Source organism: Mustela erminea, chromosome 20 (assembly GCF_009829155.1).
Source record: "Mustela erminea isolate mMusErm1 chromosome 20, mMusErm1.Pri, whole genome shotgun sequence".
NCBI lineage: Eukaryota > Metazoa > Chordata > Mammalia > Carnivora > Mustelidae > Mustela > Mustela erminea.
In genome coordinates, this window is record NC_045633.1 from 37,063,930 (window position 1) to 37,081,357 (window position 17,428).

The 17,428-nt window shown below is 46.1% G+C and overlaps 1 protein-coding gene across 9 annotated transcripts in view; it reads left to right on the forward strand.

The window, feature by feature from the left end:
* AUTS2 (activator of transcription and developmental regulator AUTS2) overlaps window positions 1–17,428 on the forward strand; it is a 1,075,180-nt gene that overhangs the window by 330,377 nt on the left and 727,375 nt on the right. Inside the window, exon 1 of one of the 9 annotated variants that reach the window (XM_032328518.1) lies at window positions 3,388–4,201. The exons of the other annotated variants lie outside the window; for them this stretch is intronic. Within the exon in view, the coding sequence (XP_032184409.1) occupies window positions 4,154–4,201 (48 nt within the window). The 5' untranslated portion in view covers window positions 3,388–4,153. Of the gene's footprint in view, window positions 1–3,387; window positions 4,202–17,428 lie in introns of those variants that run through there. 9 annotated transcript variants of the gene reach the window in all.

The window sequence follows — 17,428 nt, forward strand, 5'->3', positions numbered from 1 at the left end:
TATTTGACAGACAGAGATTACCAGCAGGCAGAGAGAGAGAGAGGAGGAAGCAGGCTCCCCACCAAGCAGAGAGCCCAATGCGGGGCTCGATCCCAAGACCCCAGGATCATGACCCAAGCCGAAGGCAGAGGCTTTAACCCACGGAGCCACCCAGGCGCCCCTTCAGCCTCCTTTAACAAGCGTTCAGATCTCTGCCTGAGGAGGTGACGTGTTCCAAGGGCGGCTGCGGTGGAAATGGGGTCCGTCTAGTGCAGCTGAAGCAGTTCCTGCGCATAGACCGTCCCCGTCTAACAGTAAACCGTCTGCTCAAAGCAACAAAACAAGGCTGGTGGGAGCTGGAAGGAGCAGGCGTTTGTGTCCGGGAAGGAACACGAGTGGCTGCGGAAAGCCCGTCTTGGTGATGGTTTCAGATCGTGAAAGGACTCAATTGCTAGTTTGTTATATTTCTGTGTATGTTTTGCGGACTTTTAGTTCTCCAGGAGACACGAAGTTTAAAGAAGTGGCCCTGTTTCTGCCGGAGGACGCGCTCCGTTGTCGGACCGACTGCCTCGCGGTTCCCAAGTGGCATCGTTTCCGACTTCGTTCACTGGGGAGCTAGGTAGACGGGGGTGTCGTCCCACTGTTCTTTGCGCCTTCCTTTTGGCAGGTCAGGCTCTGCACATCAGCGTGTGGCTAAAGCTGTCACAGCAGGTGGAAGTTCCGACGTCAGGTCTAAGAGGCGATGCTCTGCGCTTCCAGCGGACGGTGGCTGCTAGGCGAAGGGCGGGAGGCTGTAGGGTCGTGGAAGGTGACGACACCAAGTTTAACTGTTTATCAAGCTCAGTCAGGAACTTTGAGCTACGTTAACTGCTCTGCAAACATGGGCCCATTCTAAGGTCGGTTTGATGAGTCTCGGTGTACAGATGCGGAACTTGAGGCTGAGAGAGAGAACGACTCCGCGGTGGCACCGGGCATGTGGTGTGGCCGGGATCGGCACCGAGGTCCCCTGTCGGTAAAGCTCTCGCGGGCGACCAGTGCCTGTTGCATCACTCTCTCTGGTGATGTGGCCTTTTGCCCTGCCCCTACCGGTTCTCTTCCTTCCCCCTTTAAGATGCTTTAAGCATCTGCATCTCGAATGACTCTCGTCGGCTTTCTGATGTCCCGTGAGGCGAGGTGATGCCTTATATTCATGCAAATACTAGATAATTGGGGGATAAGAGAAATCGCAGTTTTATTTTATCTCCCCTTGACTCTGGGAGATTTGTGCTGTGTTACTAATCCTGTCTGTTCCATGATCGCACTGTGTGACCAGACGTGCGTGACACAGTTAGTTGTAGCCTTACCGGAGCTCTCAGAACGCACCGTGTGCGGGAGCCTGAAGCTGCTTGGCTGGGCTCAGGGGCCAGGCAGGCTCCGAGTCGCAGCTTCGTCAGCCACAGCCCTGGTGAGACCGCGGTGACATCACTTCCTCTCTCTGGGCTTCTCTCCTTCTTCTGTGCGGCCTTCTGATCCGGTCACCCCCGCGTGGGAGGCACGGCCTTTATCAGGACGCCAAACGGGTCACATGCAGTGTGTCCTCGTGTGCCTGTTATGTTTAGGTGTTTCTAGGAGGGATGGTTAGTAAAATAGAAATTCATTAAAAAGCATTATTAAATTCTTGCATTTTGTGTTTCTTCAATTAATGAATGCCTGTGAAAATTCGGCATGTTACCAAGTGGGGACTTCGTTATTTCTTTTTAATGGAAAGGGGGGCCCCATGCTGAAATTAGACACTGTTGCTTTCCATGAGCTTTTAGGGATTCACTCCGCCTGCCCGTGAGTCTAAATGCTTGATTTCCAGATTCTAGGTGTTGGGAATCGTATGTTATCTTACTCGTCCTCTTCTGCGTGAGCATTGAGATTATGGAAACGGGGAACAGCATAAGCAGGTGCGCTCTGAAAGAGCCAGTCGTCCCTAGTCTTGTCGCTGAACACAGGAGGTCTTGCCGTCACGTCTGTAGGTCCAGTTGGTCCGAGGTCAGGCGTCTTCCTTCCCTCCCCATTCCCCGTGTCCAGTAAAACCCCGTACGCTTCCCCTTCTCATTAAATGGGAGCCCTCCCTGCCTTTCTCACCGGCGCTCACAGCTCCTGGAAGTTCTTGTCCTCCTGCGGCTTCCTTCAGGAGCTGTGAGCGCTCTGCCCCTGCTGAGCTCCCGTGCTCCACTCGAGAGAACCGGGGCTCTGTCCGACCGGTGTTACAGTTCGCGTGGGTCACAGAACGTTGTCCAGACCGTACAGCGGCCTCCGTGTCCAAAGGGTTCTCAGGGTTGCCCATCGGTGCGTTTACCGAGCTGCTTTGTCCCCTTGGTCGCAGTTCCCTCCTCCCCCCACTGAAGGCGGCAACCTTGGCAGACGTGTATCAGGAGCTTACTGTGCTAAAAAAAATGTGCCGAGGCCTGTAACGCCCTGTCTCAGCCCTGTCCGTGCCAGGTGGCCCCAGGTTGCCTCCCCCCGTGCCGTCCATCAAACACCGACTGAGCATCAGCTGTGTCCAGGCACGGGCCCGAGTCCCGGGCGGTGAGCACGACCGAGGGAGGCTGGGACTTGACTGGGGGCGCCGCTGCGTCAGAGGGCGAGGCAGGGGTGCAGATGGACAAAAAGAAGCTTGTGTGAGAAGTGCTCCCCGGGGCGGGGCGGGGGAGAAGTTAGGCATGTGACAGGTGCACGTGACCCAGACTGGGGGACCGCGCAGTGCCGGTCCAGGGGGAGAATAGGACTGGGCGATGCAGTGGGGACGGAAAGGTGTTCTATGGAGGTGGGCACTGCGTGCGGAAGGTGCAGGGAAGGGACTAAGATAGCTCAGAGTTTCTCTCGGACCATGGTGGAAGCTCGTGATGGAAACTCAGACCCCCCGCTTCCCTCTGCGGCGAGGGGGCGTGCCGCGCTCTAGAGAACGTGCTGGAAGTGCGGGTGAAGCTTAGTTATTCCTACTGCGTAAGTCCCTGTTTATTCCCTGGGGGTAGGGCTGTGGCAGGTAAGGACGAGGGGCGTGCTGACAGACTGTTAAATGCTCTGGGGCTGGCGGCGTGCCTCGTGCCTGACTCGGGGAGTGCACTAGCCCCAGCACGGGGGATGTGGGGGGAGGTGGGAGGGCGGGGGGCACCGCTCACACCGGCCGAGTCCCGCTCTGGGTTCCTGCCCCCCATTCTGCATTTTCTCTGTTTCTTGCATCTGGTAAAGGAGGTGCTACGATTCTGTTCCACGTTGTTTTCCTTGAACTCTTGAAAACTTCAATGGGTTAATCGTAGTAAAACAAAAATAAAAACACTGCCTTTCCATTTCTGGGGGGAAAAAGCTGTAAGCTGGAAGTGCCAGTCACTCTTGAAGCTGTTGCCAGTCACTCTTGAAGCTCCTGAGCACCAGGAGCTGTTTTGGCAGCCGTGGAAGGGAAGGGAATGTCCAGGGAGAGCCCAGAGAGGTCGGGAGGTGTTGTTTCAGCTGGAGGATTTCAGACGGATTCTTACTCCCTCTGTGCTGAAGACACTGGACCGTTGTTAGTGTTGAAGTCGTCCGTAGGCGTGGAGAAAGTTCACTCCCCGATCGTGCCTTAGGGATCGTGGGGTTAACGCCGTGGCAGCCTCCTTTATGGGGACACAGGCTCTTGTCCAGTGACTTTTGGCCAGGTGTGATGTGTGTTCCCAGGTGCTGGGATTCAGTCCTCATCCCCGTGGGGGCCCGGGCGGAGGCGGAGCTTGGCCTTCTGGGAGGTTCTGGGAGGGCCAAGGGCCTGCCTCCTGCTTCACTGACCTGTGCCATTGGTGAGGGAGGCCACTGGAGCCCATGTGAGGAATTCTCTTGTCAGGCGGCCAAGAGAGCCCCGCGGAGGGAGTGAGCGGGACGGAGGGCCGAGCTGGCAGCCGGAGAGGCGGTCCTGCCGGCGGCTTCCAGCGCAGGAGCCGGAGGTGCTGTCGGCGCCCAGGGGAGGTGTGCGGGCGGGAGGCCAGGTCTGAAACCGCGCGTTTGCCGGGCTCCCTCGGCTCTGCTCCCCCTGCCTCTGAAATAGCCGCGTCCCTTGGAAGCCTGTGCCCGACACACCGCTTTTTCTTCAGCATCAGACGGTTTTGTTTTGTGGTTTTTTTTCTTTTCCTTTTTATTTTTTCCATCTTCGTTTCCTCTGAGGGCAGGAGGTGAGACAATGATCAAGTCAAGCTGGTTTTATGTTAAGTTCAAGTACGCAGAGAAGGTAAGTGGGTCTGTCTTCTTCCCCGGGGGAAACCTGCCGCCTCCCTCCCGCCTGCCCCCGGGGCCGGGCTCCTCTGGCTTCGGAGGGAAGCGGATGAGCCCAGGAGTTGTGTTTGTGGGTGTTTCCTCCGGCTTCCTGGGTCTTGGCTGAAACGCAGGCTCTGTGCTGACAGCCTGACATTGCCACCGGCCTCGGGGAAAGCATCTTCAGACCTGGGCCCAGCAGCGTTGTTCAGAATCCGGAGAAGGGAATAATGAAGCCGCATTGGCAGGAAAGCCAGGCGGTGCTGCTTCGGCCAGAACAGTTTCCAGGAGGAGTGTTGGTCAGGAAACCTGACGTGGGTTCTGTCCCGAGACAAACGGACGGCCGCTTCCCGTCACCTGCAGTTTGCTTAGGCAGGGTTTTGTGTGTTTCCTTTCCGTGGCTCACTTGACTCATTCTTGGATGTAGAAGGGCTTTGCGGGTTTGGGGTTATAGGAACAGTCCCCATTGTCTTGACAGACGGAGTATGAGGCTGTCTCTCTACTGTCCGCTGCGGGGCTGGGGTTATATTTCAGGGAAGGCTGAGTTGGGGTTGCATCTGGGATTCGATATTAGCGTTCGATATTAGTGTTTTAATATATCATTCGGAGGCTTGTGGGGGAAGAAGTATTTGCACTTACTGGGGGGCGATGACCACTGTTTTGGTTCTGGATTCCTAAGTGTCACTGTGTTGGGAACGTGTAGGGTTAGGAATGAGGTTTCCAGGGGGCAACCTAAAATGCCTCCTTTTGGAAATCCTTTCTTCCTGGATCTGCTCGTTGACAGTATCGACATACTTGACTGTAGGATGAGCTGAGACCCTGCAGAAGGGAGCCGTGAGGTAGCAAGACGGGAATTGTGATGACTCTAATCCTACTTCTTACAATTATATGCACAAGCATGCTGAAAAAGCCCTCCTCCATTCCTGTAGTTTAGAAAATAAGGTAGTATATTTAGAGCTCATTTTCCCACTTTTTTCCCCCTGAATGGATCTGTTTCTGCTGTATTTTTATGACAGCAAAATTACTTGTTCTTTACCCATGTATGTGTATATTAATCAAAATGTATAGGATTTTTACTTAAAAAGAGCCATCCCGCATTTTGTTTTTTATTTATTTTTTTTTAAGTAGACTCCACGCCCAGCATGGAGCTCAGTGTGGGGCTTGAACTCGCAACCCTGAGATCGTGATCCGAGCTGAGATCAATCAGACGCACAACCGACAGAGCCTCCAGACCCCATCCTTCATTTTACACCATGTACATTGTTACCTTTTAAAATTATTATAACTGAAATACTAGAATCAGGAAAGGTAGCATTTTGGTTTGGGATTTACTTTTCCCCAGTGGATTACTTTGCTCGGAGCAGCTCTTCTCCGTTACTGACCGTTAACGGTTGGGATAAAACTGTCTTCTACGCCCTGAACCTTTTCCATTCACCGTGAACGTCTCACCCTAGAAATGGGAAACTCCCGGTGAGGTAATGTGAAAAAGAGGGAAAACACTTAAAGGAATGATCTTCATAGAAAGGAAAAGGTGGGGGCATTAAATTAATTGCTTCATCGGCACGACCGTATGACCATTCCTTTACCAACCAGACAAGGGGAGGATGCGTTCTTACAGCGAGACACGTGTGGATCCTGAAGCTTAATGTAAGGCTCCGTAGCTAATTGAAGACTATCTTGCTTTTATTAGGGATGGGGGGGAAGAGGAACAGAAACATCTGTCTTGTTTTTGACATGCTTATGGTGCTCTAGATCTCTGCAATTCTCAGTGCAACTTTTGTTCTTTTGTTCCTTCTCAATGATTATTTTTTTTTTAACTTACATTGGAGGTTTGTTGTTGTTGTTGTTGTTTTTTCCTCCCCCCCCAGAACTCATCAAGATGAGTTTAGTTTCATCTGGAGAGATAAAAATCTTTAGTGTAAACCAGGGGACAGGGATGCTTAAAATTTAAGATAGATTTAAACCATTCTTTTCCACATTACTCCGAAAAGTGGCTCTTTTTACAGGGCTGTTAATTTGAAATTTCTTCCAGTATTTTTTAAAGGAGGCAAGAAGAAATCTTCCAAATACTGACCAAATGATTTGATATAAACTTGTAGTTGTTGGAAAGATATTTTATCTGTGACGTTTGTCCACAATTATAAGAAAATACATCGTGTGATAGGTTTAAAGGCCAGTCATTTCTTAGTTTTACGTATAAGAAAAAATGATTTTATCAGTCTTAGTGAGCAAGAAAAATTAAGAAATTCACATAATGCATTGTTAAAATCATTGGCAACAGGAAAATATTACTTTCCCATGATCGTCAGGATTGTGATCCCTTTCTAAAATTTAAGAATATCTATATCTAAAAATAAGATGTGTCTGTGTGTATGTGTGTGTGTCTGTATGTCTGTGTCTGTGTGTATGTGTGTCTGTGTACAGTGAAACTTCTTTTACCAGCACCACATACGCATGCACACTTTTCTGTAATTTTTCCATTTAAATTACTAATGAATTAGCTCTTTTTCAAGATTTTGTTTGTTTGTTTATATCAGGCAGCAGGAGGCGCAGAGGGAGAGGGAGAGATAGAATCCCAAGCGGACTCTGTGCTAAGCTTGGAGCCTGATGCGGGCCTCCATCTCAGGACCCTGAGGTCATGGCCTGAGCCGAAATCAGGAGTCAGTCCCTTAACCCACTGAGCCACCCAGGTGCCCCGAGTTATCTCTTTAATTAGGTTGGTACCTAGCCTCATTTTTAAAAAATTTTTTTAAAAGATTTTATTTATTTATTTGACACAGAGATATGTTTTTTGGCCGTTTACTTGTATATATCTTTGGAGAACTGCCCATTGAATTCCTTTCCCATTTTGTAATTAGGTTATGTAATCCTTTTTGCTGTTGTTGAGTTGTAGGAGTTCTTTGTATATTCTGGACCTTAACTGCTGATTTGCATACATTTTATGCTATTTAATAAGTTATCCTTTTGCTCTGTTGATTGTGTTCTGTGATATGCAGAAGCTTTCCAGTTTGATATAGCCCCATCAAATTTGGTTTTTCCTTCTGCTTTCTGTGCACCTGGTATGAGAAATCATTGTCAGATCCAGTGTCATGAAGCTTTTCCCTTATATTTTTTTCTAGGAATTTTATAGTTTTAGGGTTTAATGCCTAGGCCTTTAATTCATTTTGAGTTAATGTTTGTCTTCGGTGTATAATAACAGGCCAGTTTCATTCTTTTTCATGTGGATATCCAGTTCTCTCAGCACAATTTGTCGGAGGGACGGTCTTTTTCCCACTGAGTGGTCTCGGCACCCCTGTCAGAGATCATTTGTCCATATACACAAGGGCTTGTTTCTGGGCTTTCTACGTTGTTCCATTGGTCGCTTTGTCTTTACGCTGGTACCTTATGGTTTCTGATTACTGTAATAAGTTCTGAAATCAGAAAGTGTCAGTCTTCCAAATTTGTTGTATTTCTTTCAAAATTGCTTTGGCTATGGAGTCCCTTGAGATTCCATATAAATTTTAGGATAAATTTGTCTCTTTCCGCGATTCCCTGACAGGCAGTTTTTATTCTGATAGGAATTGCTTTGAATCTGTAGATCTCTTTGGGCAGAATGCAAATCTTAACAATACTAAGTGTTCTGTAAACATTGATGTCTTTACATTTGTTAGTATCTAATTTCTTTCACCAATTTTTTATAGTTTTTGAGTTCTTATTTTTTGCTATTGAATATTGTGGTTTTGAGTTCTTAAATTTTCTCTTGGTCTTTCTTTTTATGTCTTCTGTTTCTTGGCTGAGACTTCTTTGCTGTGGATTTTCTATTTTTTCTTTGGTTTCAAGCATCTTTGTAATTCTTTGCTGAAGCATTTTTATGGTAGGCACTTCAAAATCTTTGTCAGATAATTCTAACTTGTCTGTTATCTCAGTGTTGGTGTCTGTCAGTTGCCTTTTTTCATTCAGCTTGAGAGTTTTCGGGTTCTTGATCCAAGGAGTGATATTGATGGATACCTGGATATTTTTTTGAGTATAGGCATACCTCGGAGATAGCACACATTCTGTTCCAGACCCCGACAATGAGGCAAATATTACAATAAAGCAACTCAAATGAGTTTTTTTGGTTTCCCAGTGCGTATAAAAGTTGCATCTTTACTACACTGTCATCTAGTAAGCATGGAGAAGCATCACATCTAAAAAAAAATTGGATACCTACCTTAAAAATAGTTTATGGTTAAAATATGCTAACCATCTTCTGTGTTTTCAGTGAGTCATAATCAATGATGGTCACCATGACAAAGCTGATAATAATGAAAAAGATATATTGTAAGAATTACCAAAATATGACACAGTGACGTGATTGAGCAAATGCTTCGGAAAACTGGTGTCGATAGATTTGCCTGACTCAGGGTTGCCACAGACCTTCGGTCTATTAACAGTGCAGTAAAGTGAAACACAATAAAACTAGGTGTGCCTGTATTCTGTCTTGAGACTATGGATGTTATCTAAACATTCTGGTTTAAGTTGGACTTTCCTGATGGCTCTCGGGCAAGAGAACGGTGTTACCCCAGAGATGGAAGTCCTGGTTTCCAGCTTGACCTCAGGTTTTCAGTGAAGGGGAGAGGCCCTCCTAGGTCGTGCTGAGTAGGAGCTCCAAGCCTCAGCTGATCCCACCCTCAGCTAGAGGGGGAGTGATGTCTCCTTACCGCTGCCCTCGAGGTCTGCCCTGACGCCACGGGGAGCAGAGCGGTCTCAGTGCCTCTCGGCAGTGACTCTCACGATGGCTTTCCTTACACCCCCCAGTGGGGAGAAGTAGGAGGCACTTCTTTACTGTCCCTTGAGGATGTAGGCTTCTCAAGTGGTCTCCACTGATGCGGAGAAGAGGGAGGAGCCCTTTTCCGGCTGGCAGAGTGGAAGGGTCAGAATCTGGACTCCGGCTCTGATAGCAGCAAGTAGTGGAGACCCCGTAACTTGGGAAAGCCTGGGGGGTGGGTGGGCATGTAGGCTTCCCACTCAGCTTTGCTGATGGCGAAGTGGGTGTGTGCCAGGTTCTTCTCTGGTGTTTGTCCAAAAATTGTTTGTGTTACGGGTTTGACACATTTCTGGTCCTTTGTCTAAAGAGAGCTGACTTCACTTGGGGCCTTTTCTGTATCTGCTGTTGGTGTTTTGGGTTTGTTCTGCCTTCATGGTTTGGGATATTTGAGGCAACAATCAACACTGAAAACAAAAATCCTCGGGAACTACCCCCATCTCCTTTTTTGGCTCCCCAGCTTTCTAACTGGTCTGCCTTCTCTTAACTTCTCAGAACATCGATTTATGTCTCCTCATCTGCAACGTCCAGGGTTTTGAGCTGTACGTTGTGTGAGTAACAGGGGAAAAGTACATCTCTTTCACGGTCCCGGAAGTGAAAGTCCCCTGACATGCTTTGTAAAAAGTGATTAAATTAAAAAATAAATAAAAAGTGATTGCCATAACATTCTTAAGTGCGTTACGTAGGACCTGGTGGTAGGTGCTCGAAAGAGGGTGATAGCTGTTTTATTATCTTCTCTGTGTTTCTCCCACTTGTACTTGAAATGTCATCATACTTCGCTGGTCTTCGCTAGAAGCAGCTGCACTGCAGGTTTTCCTTTGTACAAGTTGTATTACCAGTAACACACATTTCCTTTGTACAAGTTGTATTACCAGTAACACACATTTCCTTTGTACAGGTTGTATTACCAGTAACACACATTTCCTTTGTACAGGTTGTATTACCAGTAACACACATTTCCTTTGTACAGGTTGTATTACCAGTAACACACATTTCCTTTGTACAGGTTGTATTACCAGTAACACACATTTCCTTTGTACAGGTTATATTACCAGTAACACACATTGTATCTTCTCCCTCTTCAGCCCTTCCGTCAAGATACAGATGCCTAAAAATCATCGTCATCTTGGCCGTATTTTTTCTTTTCCCAAGCAATTCTGACAAAGCATTTTAGTAATACAGTTGGAATCATTAATTCTTGTTTTGTTAAAAACTGGTCGCTATCTTAGACAGAAAGAGCCTAGGGTAGGAAGCGATGGGTGTTGCTTCTTGAAACACTTGTCAATGAGGTGTTGCGTTGGGTGGGGGACAATGAGCACACTTGTTGGTTTCTTTGGAAAGAGGTGTTTTGAGTAACTGCTCTGACATTATTATAGATACTATTTGACCCCATTGGCTGCCCTCCTCAGAACCTTATGCATCTGTCTGTGAGTTTAAAGTGTGTTCCGTAACTCTGTCCTTAACTTCAGAGTTAATTTGAAATCTGTTTGTGTCGTGTGTTTGGAAATTCGCAAAATCATGGTGACTGTACCTAAACACTTAGTGTTTTCTAGAATTTTATTGGTTTCTTCTGTTAGAGTAAAGCACTAAATTTGTATCAGAAAACTAGTTTTGAAATTTGAAAGGAGTGTGAAGCGTGGAAGGGGCGATGGGGAGCAGGGACTGGGAATCGCCTTATTCTCACCTGCTAGGCCGTCGAGTTTGGACACGGCCGAACCTTGTTTCCTCCGCTCTCACTCTTCTCTTTGAGACCAGAAGAACTCGGTCCTTACATTAGGCTACATGATAAATTTTGCTGCAAGCTTAGAGTGGACTCATTTCACTGGAAAGACTGCTCATAGTTTTGACAGCTCAAGTAAAACCCTGAAGGACAAGCAACTGCTCAGAAGTGCCAAGGGCTTCGTTTGCAATGGAAGGATTTCAAATCCGGTCATTCTCGTTGAGTAAGTAGGAGGAAGTAACGGAAACCCCGTTTCAGACGGTGAATTTGAAGACGGCGTTTTACCAGTGTGCTCTGGAGGAGAGGATACAGCTCATGTGAATCAGAAGCCCAGTTCCAGGTTGCCTTATTGGAATGAGAGGAGGACCTCAGCCCGCGCTGTCAGATGGTAATGAAAAGTACACAGGACATCAGATGTGACTTCATGGAGCATTGTCACCCTGTGTGGCCCTGAGTGCGGTAGGCGTCCTTTTCAGTAGGCTGTACTAGCTCCTTGTTAAAAGGCTGTCTGCTGTACCGTTGCAACGGAAGATGGCTTAAAGAGGGATAAACGTTCATATATTGGCTTTGTTCTTCAGATCACATTTTTGCCCTTTTTTGACCTTGTTTGAGAGCACTTGGAATAACTGTATTACAGTTGTTTATTGTATGGTTTGCAAGTATAAATGAGAGAATTAATGAATTTACCTTCCTCATTGGGAGGTGTTGCTCTGTGCATGTGAAAGCTAAGCCTTTTCTCTTCTCTTCCCCACCAGCGTCCCAGCAACCTTCCCCTTGTCCTATCGCCAGGTTTTTAAGACTCACTGTTCCCTCGGCTGCCTTCCTGGAATGTTACTATGTACACGTAACGTAGTTGGAGGAATTCCGCAGTGTTCTAGAAAGAACAGGATCGATCAGATTTATTCAGGGAGGACAAAAGAACTTTCCAGAAAGTACAGAAATAATGTTCCGTCTTCACTTTGCTGTAAATGATAGATCTTACCTGTAGGTATTTGTGAGAAAAAAAAGGCATTCAAATCCCATTTATTTTTGGTGTTAGGCCAAATTAGATCTGGTTCTATTCCTTTTGGTGGTGGTGGTTGCTGGCTACTTACCTGACATAATCAGTTCCATAGCATGTTTATAAATTAAAAACAAGTTACCTAAAACTTGAAATCATTAAAAGAAAAAAGCTTATATTTAAATACATTATTTTATAGTAAGACATGTGATTATGCTTTTCTCACTAATTTCTTGGTGTAGAGCAGTGGTTTGCATTGGGTGTGCATTGGGGAGCTTTAAAATTTGGGGAGTTTTAAGACAAATAGATTTTAGATATCAGACCTAGAAATTCTGATTAAATCGATCTGAAAGTGCAGCCTTGGCACCGTGTTTCTTTTTTTTGTTTTTTTAAGATCCCTTGGGATTTGAAAGTGTGCAGTGGGGGTTACTTTGAGGACGGCTCCACTGATCAGTCTTCTAACTGTTCTTTCTGGACTAAACCAGATTCCTGGTGCTTTGACCACGGTTGCCTATGAGGGTGCCCTAAAACTGTCGGTACGACTTAGATGTACTTGAGTAACATGAGGAAAGACTCTTTTTAGATTCCCTTTCCCAGTCCTGCCTGGTTGCCTCCTGTTTAACTTGACAACAGTTTATTTTTTAAGCAGCTCTGTTTATAGTATTCGGCTTAATTTTTATGGAAGCAATATCTCACTTTCACTTTACACTCCTCTTTGGTTTACACGGTATTTAATTAAATAATAAACAAAACCAGCATAAACAGATTTTGCAACAGTTTACTTTCAGTGATTGTATGATGCATAGCGTTCCTTGGCTGTGAATTGTTCAGAGTGTTTTACAAAGGCAATGAGGCCTACAGTCCATGTAGCTCGTGTTGAGTGAAAGTCAGTTAAGAGATCATTTTTATTTATTTATGTAAAAGATTTTATTTATTTGAGTGAGAGAGAGAGAGCAGGGAGGAAGGGCAGAGCAAGAAGAAACAGGCTCCCTGCTGAGCACGGAGCCCGGTGCGGGGCGCGATCCCAGGACCCCGGGATCATGACCTGAGCTGAAAGTAGAGGCTTAACCCACTGAGCCACCCAGCCACCTCAAAAGATCATTTGTTGTAAAAGATATGTGGTTTGCTTTGTTTTTAGGTCAGTTAATATTCACCTATAAGAGGGTGTGGGATGTGTTTCATTTTTAGTCTGTAAGTGAATATATTAAGTGCAGATTTTGTTTCTTATTTCATGTTTAATTTCTTATTCAGGACTTTGGGTTAATTAATGTCTGTTGGCACTACTGAGTGCGTACAGACACAGTCAGTATCATCACTGTTAGCTCAAGAGTGAGACCTGCTTCTTGCCTGTGGTTCTATCCTCAGTCGTAACCATCTGAATGGTACGCGTGCGCCCACTTACACACCGTCACCCTGAGCAGTCTTGAACTGAGCCCGGACTTCGAGTGTCACGTGTCTTGAAATACACTTCATATTGGATTTGTGAATAAACTGTGGGAAAGCTTAAGATTGAATTTCAGGTATTAATAAATGCTGTTTCCTCCTCATAAGACATACTAGTCGACATTAAATCTGTAGTCTGTCCTTAGTAGACTGATGTGACTTGGATTCATCAAGGTATGTATGTTCCTGTCTTACCACTTGGTATGTGCACATCTGGAAATGTCTGTTCTCAGTCCTCCTTGGTAATTGCATTCGCACTTAGTGTGTTTTACTTTCTTTTAGTTCGCCAATCACGAGGTTTTGTTTTAATTCTGCTTAGCTACCTGCTCTCGTTAATCTGGTGTATTTCTGTGTGTCTTGTTTTCAGTTCATATTATGCGTTCCTTGAGGACGAGAAACCCGGTCTTCTCTGGTGCACTGTCTACAGCACGGAAACACAGTTTCATCTGAATTAATTTATTGATGCAGTCAGAGGATATTAGGTCTCTGCTTTGTGTGAGGACAGAATACCAGGCCTTACAAGAATGGGTCCCAGGAACATTTTGGTTGGCTTTCTTTCCTGGGGCGGGAAGACACGGGTGTATGAGCATCTCCGTGCCAGTGCCACGGTCCGCGCTTTTCCTTTGTGGCTGCTCTTAGATTATCTTTCAGGAAAGCTGAGTCGCTTGGCGCAGTGAATGCTGAAGGGAGTGCATGCCTTCCCTCTCAGGGGACGTGAGCAGTGTTTAACACCGCCGTAAAATCCTCGGCTGTGGCTTTCTCTAATGGAGAATTTGTCTAAGAGCGATGACAAGAACAAGGCAGGCTTTGTGTGCTCCCCTCCACCCCTTTTTCTTTCTCCTTTCTTCTCTCCCTCCTGCTCCAGGCTGCCCGTAAAAATGTGGATTATTTTTCGGGGCCTCTGGCGTATGCGTGTGTGAGTCTGAGAGAAAAACAAAAGACAAAAAGCAAGGCAACACTTACCTATGGGAATCCATCCCCCACAGGTGAAATGAAGAGAAATTACGTGAATGAGTTTGCTTCTGTTCAGCCGCTTGTACTCACGCACTGAACCAAACAAGTTGTCAGAGACAAAGCCTAGGTCTTGGCGTGGGATGACCCAGTGGTGGGCTGTTTCCTGACCCAGTGGAGGACTCAGCTGTGCTATGTTCTTGACAGAGATGAAAGGCTTCAGAGGGAATTAGAAGGGCTATAATTTGGGAACTGTACTGAGTTCGTTCTTGGTAGAGTTTTGAGAGCTTCATTATACTGACTGTCATTCAGCAAGAAACAAGGGAAGACTTTAATATTCAGCTAGATTCTCTAGTGGATTGTGGCGCCGAGTTGCTATTTAGTCCAGCCTCTTCCATCGGCAGCTGAGGGCGGTCAGCCTCAAATCACACTTTGGCACTAGTGGCCGAAAGTGTAGACCTTCGCTATAAAATTTGTTTACTCTGCTGGAAACCATTCATGGGTTTTTTTGGTGTGTGTGTGTGTGTGTGTGTGTGTGTGTGTGTGTGTGTGTGTGTGTTTAGGATTTTATTTATTAGAGAGAGACACAGAGAATGAGATTGAGCACAAGCGAGGTGAGGGGCAGAGGGAGAAGGCTAGGCGGGGAGCCGGACTCAGGGCTGATGCCTGATGCTGGCTCAGTCCTGGGACCCTGCGATCATGACTGGAGCCGAGGGCAGGCGCTTAACAGACTGAGCCACCCAGGCTCCCCAGGAAACCAGTAGTGTAATGACTCGAACCTTTTCTTTCCTTTGGCACTAATTTTTCTTTTCTCTTAGTTAAGAGAAAAGTGATTATAATCCTAGCATTGTCACAAGTTTCAGTTTTTGCGAATTCCTTTCTAGTATCAGCCCTTACTTACACTTCGTGACTGTCTCTACAAATTTTATATTTTCTTTTTTGTGCTTACTACAACATTCTAATATTTCTGTGTACTACTTATCAGAATTCTTTTGGGTTTTCATTATGATCTACTAAATTATTGCCCTGTTGTTGAGCTTTTACACAGAGTCCCTGTTTCTTGCCCCAAAGGAGAAAGCCACGGGACACAGTATGGTGGATGTAGCTTTTCATTCTCTTGAGTTACTTTTTCTCACCATTTCCCTCTGGGAGAGTCGCTTTATTGCAGCAGTGGGAAGCACACGGAGTCTTCCAGAACCCCAAGGAGCACATGCCATGTTTAATGTGTGCGTAGATCGTGTGGTGCGAATGCTCATTCTATTGGAAAATGTTCTGCTCTTCGTAGGTGAAACAACCGATGACTCTTAATGGAGAATTTTTTGATTCCTGTCAGATTGTTACTTCTGGAGAAGATAAAATCATTTTCGTTCGTATGGTTGATTAGTTTTATTAATGTTGGGCAAAATCAGTATATTATTAAAAGGAAACAAATCTATAGTTTTGGACAATATAAAATTAAACATAGGTGACCTGCATATCCTGCGGTAATGGGGTTTTTGAAGAGATCTATGCATCACCGTTTACTCAGTCTGTATAAAATGTATATTCAGGGGATATAGTCTTCCTTCCTCTTGGTTCTGGGAATGTAGCAAAAAACCAGACACACTTCACTATAAAATACGGTGATGCATTAAACAGCACAGTTTTCATTTTACGGAGTTTATCTGTTAAACTGTCAGTCTTTTTATCATGTGGAACTGTAATACGGTCAAAATGGACAGGATTTGGACCTAATGTTGATTCAGATTGTGTTGTTTTAGCATTTTCTTTTTAAAGAGGTGTGATTCGAACAGGAAACTTTAGATTTACAAATCTGAGTTCTGAAATGTTTGTGAACATCTAGAATCTTTAGTAAATGTTTATCTCTAGCAAAAAAGTCACTGAGAGTGGCATTAGGAGCGAATATGCATTTCTTTTTGCCTTTTCAACTGAACTATATTATTTTCAAGAAAGACTTATTTTCACTTTGCTTTTTTATACAAATGAGGACAGATACTTTTCCTTGTGCTGACTGTAGTGTGTGGTCCCTCTGAAGGGAATGGTCTGTAGCAACCCCTTCCCTTTCCGGAGGCAATTTGTCGGAAACTGCCGTGGTTGATTACAGGCTCCGTTCCATTCTTCATCACACCAAAGAGCACTTTCTGGAAATCTCGCCACCCCACTGCTCTAATACTCTAATTGTCCTCGGGCTTCGGCAGATGGGTAATCTGGGAGCGGTGGGAGGGCAGGGCTGGTAACCCCGGTCACATGCCGTTGTGGTGAGGTAGTCCGCACGGCACCACAATCTGCAGGGGGTAAAGAAGAATGGCTAGTCAGTGACAGAAGGTTTTGGAAAGGATTTTGCTGGCATTTTTATAAAGAGAAACTGACGGACTAAAAATAACGCTGTTCTCCATTCAGCCATGTGTCTGAAACCTTTCGAGAACGTCCCCAAGTACATTTTATCAGATTTATCGAGCTCCAGTTGACAAATATCTGTACATAAAATGTGCCGTGGGATGAGTTTATCTCTGTACACGTTATGACATAATCATCACGGCGAAGTAACCCACGTAGTTACCGTGTGCGACTGTGTGTGTGAGACGGGAAGCCTAGTGTGCCCTCCCTGCACAGTTGAGGTGTGGAGTGCGTGTGACTAACCACGCTCGGCGCCCTGCGCGTCAGACCCTCAGCCTTTCATCGTCTCACCACGGGGCGTTTGTACCCCCCGACCGGCACCTCTCCATTTCCTCCGTCCCCACCCTTGAGACCGTCATTCTACTTGTCTGAGTAACCCCCCGCCAGACGCATGTAAGTCATACCATACGGTGTTTGTCTTTCTTGGTCTGGCATTATTTCACTTGACTCAGTGCCCTCCAGGTTCATCAATATTGTTGCAAACGACAGAGTGTCCCTTTTTTAATGGCTGAGTAATACTCAGCTGTGTGTGTGCACGTGTGTGTCCTGTCACTTTTATTTGTTCATCCACGGACGGACGCTTCAGTGTTCCCCCGTCTTGGCTTCGTAAGTAATGCTGCAGTGCATCGGGGAGTGCGGATTTTCTCCTTAAGACAATGATTTCTGGGGCGCCTGGGCGGCTCAGTGGGTTAAGCCTCTGCCTTCGGCTCAGGTCATGGTCTCAGGGTCCTGGGATCGAGTCCCGCATCGGGCTCTCTGCTTCGTGGGGAGCCTGCTTCCCCCTCTCTCTCTGCCTGCCCCTCTGCTACTTGTGATCTCTGCCTGTTAAATAAATAAATAAATAAATAATCTTAAAAAAAAAAAAATTAAAAAGACATTGATTTCTCTCCCTTCCAGGAGATATCCAGAG